Source organism: Tachyglossus aculeatus, chromosome 8 (genome assembly GCF_015852505.1).
Source record: "Tachyglossus aculeatus isolate mTacAcu1 chromosome 8, mTacAcu1.pri, whole genome shotgun sequence".
Taxonomy (NCBI): domain Eukaryota; kingdom Metazoa; phylum Chordata; class Mammalia; order Monotremata; family Tachyglossidae; genus Tachyglossus; species Tachyglossus aculeatus.
In genome coordinates this window covers 10,631,754-10,637,753 of record NC_052073.1, presented here as the reverse complement: position 1 = coordinate 10,637,753, position 6,000 = coordinate 10,631,754, and the positions used below count along the sequence as shown (strand labels likewise).

At 40.5% G+C, this 6,000-nt stretch overlaps 1 protein-coding gene across 1 annotated transcript in view; it reads left to right on the top strand.

Moving 5' to 3' along the window:
- Nucleotides 1–380: 380 nt before the first annotated feature.
- DPM1 (dolichyl-phosphate mannosyltransferase subunit 1, catalytic) overlaps nt 381–6,000 on the top strand; it is a 28,881-nt gene continuing 23,261 nt past the window's right edge. The window contains exon 1 of the mRNA XM_038750026.1: nt 381–529. Coding sequence (XP_038605954.1) covers nt 381–529 — 149 coding nt within the window. The remainder of the gene's footprint in view (nt 530–6,000) is intronic.

Sequence of the window (6,000 nt, the reverse complement as noted above, 5' to 3'; positions counted from 1 at the left end):
TCCATGCATTCATTCAGTCGTATTTATTGAGCGCTTCTAGTGGGCAGGGACTGTCTACGTTGCCAACTTGGACTTCCCAAGCGCTTAGTGCAGTGTTCTGCACACTGTAAGTGTTCAATAAATTCGATTGATCGATTGAGATTGATTAGAAGTGGGAAGGCCTCCTCAGAGATCCCCCAACAAAGAGAACCAAAACGCTATTGTTCCCTCGACCCCCCCCCCCCGACCGCGTGGAATGGTTTCGTCCACGGGGAAGGCCAGATTGTGGACGCTGCCCACCGTCCCCCCACGTTTTTGTAGGGTTGGTACGTCCCGATTAGCCCCGCCCCGCGCCTCGCGCCTCGCGCCTTTCCGCTTCCGGTTGGTGACGCACTTCCGGCATGGCCTCCGGAGGTGGAGGAGGCGGCGATGGCGGCCGGAGCGGGCGGCCCGGGCAGGCCGATAAATACTCGGTCCTCCTGCCCACCTACAACGAGCGGGAAAATTTACCCCTCATCGTCTGGCTGCTGGTGAACACCTTCGGGGAGAGGTACCCTCCGCCTTCCCTCACGCCCACATTAATAACGATAATAATAATAATAATAATGCTTTTTGTTAGGCGCTTACTATGTGAAGAGCGCTGGGCAATGATGGCGTCTGTTAAGCGCTTTCTATGCGCAAAGCGCTGTTCTGAGCGCTGGGTAATGATGGCATCTATTAAGCGCTTTCTATGCGCAAAGCACTGTTCTAAAGCGCTAGATAATGATGACATTTATCAATAATAATGATAATGGCATTTATTAAGCGCTTTCTATGCGCAAAGCACTGTTCTAAAGCGCTAGATAATGATGGCATTTATTAATTATAATAATAATGGCATTTATTAAGCGCTTACTATGTGCGAAGCACTGTTCTAAGCGCTTTCTATGCGCAAAGCACTGTTCTAAAGCGCTAGCTAATGATGGCATTTATTAATAATAATAATGGCATTTATTAAGCGCTTACTATGTGCAAAGCACTGTTCTAAGCGCTTTCTATGCGCAAAGCACTGTTCTAAAGCGCTAATGATGGCGTTTATTAATTATAATAATAATGGCATTTATTAAGCGCTTACTATGTGCAAAGCACTGTTCTAAGCGCTTTCTATGCGCAAAGCACTGTTCTAAAGCACTGGATTATGATGGCATTTATTAAGCGCTTTCTATGCGCAAAGCACTGTTCTAAAGCGCTGGGTAATGATGGCATTTATTAAGCTCTTTCTATGCGCAAAGCACTGTTCTAAAGCGCTAGATAATGATGGCATTTATTAAGCGCTTACTGTGTGCGAAGCACCGTTCTAAGCGCTTTCTATGCGCAAAGCACTGTTCTAAAGCGCTGGGTAATGATGGCATTTATTAAGCGCTTTCTATGCGCAAAGCACTGTTCTAAAGCGCTAGATAATGATGGCATTTATTAATTATAATCGTAATGGCATTTATTAAGCGCTTACTATGTGCGAAGCACTGTTCTAAGCGCTTTCTATGCGCAAAGCACTGTTCTAAAGCACTGGATTATGATGGCATTTATTAAGCGCTTTCTATGCGCAAAGCACTGTTCTAAAGCGCTGGATAATGATGGCATTTATTAATTATAATAATAATGGCATTTATTAAGCGCTTACTATGTGCGAAGCACCGTTCTAAGCGCTTTCTATGCGCAAAGCACTGTTCTAAAGCGCTGGGTAATGATGGCATTTATTAAGCGCTTTCTATGCGCAAAGCACTGTTCTAAAGCGCTGGGTAATGATGGCATTTATTAATTATAATAATAATGGCATTTATTAAGCGCTTACTATGTGCGAAGCACCGTTCTAAGCGCTTTCTATGCGCAAAGCACTGTTCTAAAGCGCTGGGTAATGATGGCATTTATTAAGCGCTTTCTATGCGCAAAGCACTGTTCTAAAGCGCTAGATAATGATGGCATTTATTAATTATAATCGTAATGGCATTTATTAAGCGCTTACTATGTGCGAAGCACTGTTCTAAGCGCTTTCTTTGCGCAAAGCACTGTTCTAAAGCACTGGATTATGATGGCATTTATTAAGCGCTTTCTATGCGCAAAGCACTGTTCTAAAGCGCTGGATAATGATGGCATTTATTAATTATAATAATAATGGCATTTATTAAGCGCTTACTATGTGCGAAGCACCGTTCTAAGCGCTTTCTATGCGCAAAGCACTGTTCTAAAGCGCTGGGTAATGATGGCATTTATTAAGCGCTTTCTATGCGCAAAGCACTGTTCTAAAGCGCTGGGTAATGATGGCATTTATTAATTATAATAATAATGGCATTTATTAAGCGCTTACTATGTGCGAAGCACCGTTCTAAGCGCTTTCTATGCGCAAAGCACTGTTCTAAAGCGCTGGGTAATGATGGCATTTATTAAGCGCTTTCTATGCGCAAAGCACTGTTCTAAAGCGCTGGGTAATGATGGCATTTATTAATTATAATAATAATGGCATTTATTAAGCGCTTACTATGTGCGAAGCACCGTTCTAAGCGCTTTCTATGCGCAAAGCACTGTTCTAAAGCGCTGGGTAATGATGGCATTTATTAAGCGCTTTCTATGCGCAAAGCACTGTTCTAAAGCGCTAGATAATGATGGCATTTATTAATTATAATCGTAATGGCATTTATTAAGCGCTTACTATGTGCGAAGCACTGTTCTAAGCGCTTTCTATGCGCAAAGCACTGTTCTAAAGCGCTGGGTAATGATGGCATTTATTAAGCTCTTCCTATGCGCAAAGCACTGTTCTAAAGCGCTAGATAATGATGGCATTTATTAATTATAATCATAATGGCATTTATTAAGCGCTTACTATGTGCGAAGCACTGTTCTAAGCGCTTTCTATGCGCAAAGCACTGTTCTAAAGCACTGGATTATGATGGCATTTATTAAGCGCTTTCTATGCGCAAAGCACTGTTCTAAAGCGCTAGGTAATGATGGCATTTATTAAGCGATTACTATGCGCGAAGCACTGTTCTAAAGCGCTAGATAATGATGGCATTTATTAATAATAATAGTAATGGCATTTATTAAGCGCTTACTATGTGCGAAGCACTATTCTAAGTGCTAGATAATGATGGCATTCATTAATAATAATAACAATAATGGCGTTTATTAAGCGCTTACTATGTGCAAAGCACTGTTCTAAGCGTTTTCTATGCGCAAAGCACTGTTCTAAAGCGCTGGATTATGATGGCATTTATTAAGCGCTTTCTATGCGCAAAGCACTGTTCTAAAGCGCTGGATAATGATGGCATTTATTAAGCTCTTTCTATGCGCAAAGCACTGTTCTAAAGCGCTAGGTAATGATGGCATTTATTAATTATAATAATAATGGCGTTTATTAAGCACTTACTATGTGCTAAGCACTGTTCTAAGTGCTTTCTATGCGCAAAGCACTGTTCTAAAGCGCTGGGTAAAGATGGCATTTATTAAGCTCTTCCTATGCGCAAAGCACTGTTCTAAAGCGCTAGGTAATGATGGCATTTATTAATTATAATCATAATGGCATTTATTAAGCGCTTACTATGTGCGAAGCACTGTTCTAAGCGCTTTCTATGCGCAAAGCACTGTTCTAAAGCACTGGATTATGATGGCATTTATTAAGCGCTTTCTGTGCGCAAAGCACTGTTCTAAAGCGCTAGGTAATGATGGCATTTATTAAGCGATTACTATGTGCAAAGCACTGTTCTAAGCGCTTTCTATGCGCGAAGCACTGTTCTAAAGCGCTAGATAATGATGGCATTTATTAATAATAATAGTAATGGCATTTATTAAGCGCTTACTATGTGCGAAGCACTATTCTAAGCGCTAGATAATGATGGCATTCATTAATAATAATAACAATAATGGCGTTTATTAAGCGCTTACTATGTGCAAAGCACTGTTCTAAGCACTTTCTATGCGCAAAGCACTGTTCTAAAGTGCTGGATTATGATGGCATTTATTAAGCGCTTTCTATGCGCAAAGCACTGTTCTAAAGCGCTGGATAATGATGGCATTTATTAAGCTCTTTCTATGCGCAAAGCACTGTTCTAAAGCGCTAGATAATGATGGCATTTATTAATTATAATAATAATGGCGTTTATTAAGCGCTTACTATGTGCAAAGCACCGTTCTAAGCGCTTTCTATGCGCAAAGCACTGTTCTAAAGCGCTGGGTAATGATGGCATTTATTAAGCGCTTTCTATGCGCAAAGCACTGTTCTAAAGCGCTAGATAATGATGGCATTTATTAATTATAATCATAATGGCATTTATTAAGCGCTTACTATGTGCGAAGCACTGTTCTAAGCGCTTTCTATGCGCAAAGCACTGTTCTAAAGCGCTGAGTAATGGCATTTATTAAGCTCTTCCTATGCGCAAAGCACTGTTCTAAAGCGCTAGGTAATGATGGCATTTATTAATTATAATAATAATGGCATTTATTAAGCGCTTACTGTGTGCAAAGCACTGTTCTAAGCGCTTTCTATGCGCAAAGCACTGTTCTAAAGCGCTAGATAATGATGGTATTTGTTAATAATAATAATAATGGCATTTATTAAGCGCTTACTATGTGCGAAGCACTATTCTAAGCGCTAGATAATGATGGCATTTATTAATAATAATAACAATAATGGCGTTTATTAAGCGCTTACTATGTGCAAAGCACTGTTCTAAGCGCTTTCTATGCGCAAAGCACTGTTCTAAAGCACTGGATTATGATGGCATTTATTAAGCGCTTTCTATGCGCAAAGCACTGTTCTAAATCAATCAATCAATCAATCGTATTTATTGAGCACTTACTATGTGCAGAGCACTGTACTAAGCGCTTGGGAAGTACAAATTGGCATCACATAGAGACAGTCCCTACCCAACAGTGGGCTCACAGTCTAAAAGGGGGAGACAGAGAACAGAACCAAACATACCAACAAAATAAAATAAGTAGGATAGAAATGTACAAGTAAAATAAATAAATGAATAAATAAATAGAGTAATAAATATGTACAACCATATATACATATATACAGGTGCTGTGGGGAAGGGAAGGAGGTAAGACGGGGGGATGGAGAGGGGGACGAGGGGGAGAGGAAAGAAGGGGCTCAGTCTAAAGCGCTAGGTAATGATGGCACTTATTAATTATAATAATAATGGCATTTATTAAGCGCTTACTATGCGCAAAGCACTGTTCTAAAGCGCTAGATAATGATGGCATTTATTAATAATAATAATAATGGCATTTATTAAGCGCTTACTATGTGCGAAGCACTATTCTAAGCGCTAGATAATGATGGCATTTATTAATAATTATAATAATAATGGCGTTTATTAAGCGCTTACTATGTGCAAAGCACCGTTCTAAGCGCTTTCTATGCGCAAAGCACTGTTCTAAAGCGCTGGGTAATGATGGCATTTATTAAGCGCTTTCTATGCGCAAAGCACTGTTCTAAAGCGCTGGGTAATGATGGCATTTATTAAGCGCTTTCTATGCGCAAAGCACTGTTCTAAAGCGCTAGATAATGATGGCATTAATTAATAATAATAATAATGGCGTTTATTAAGCGCTTACTATGTGCAAAGCACTGTTCTAAGCGCTTTCTATGCACAAAGCACTGTTCTAAAGCGCTGGATAATGATGGCATTTATTAAGCGCTTTCTATGCGCAAAGCGCTGTTCAATGATGGCATTTATTAAGCGCTTTCTATGCGCAAAGCGCTGGCATTTGTTAAGCGATTTCTATGCGCAAAGCACTGTTCTGAGCGCTGGCATTAAGCGCTTTCTATGCGCAAAGCACTGTTCTGAAGCGCTGGATAATGATGGCGTCTATTAAGCGCGTTCTATGCGCAAAGCGCTGTTCTGAGCGCTGGCATTTATTAAGCGATTTCTATGCGCAAAGCACTGTTCTAAGCGCTGGATAATGATGGCATTTATTAAGCGCTTTCTATGCGCAAAGCACTGTTCTGAGCGCTGGCATTAAGCGCTTTCTATGCGCAAAGCG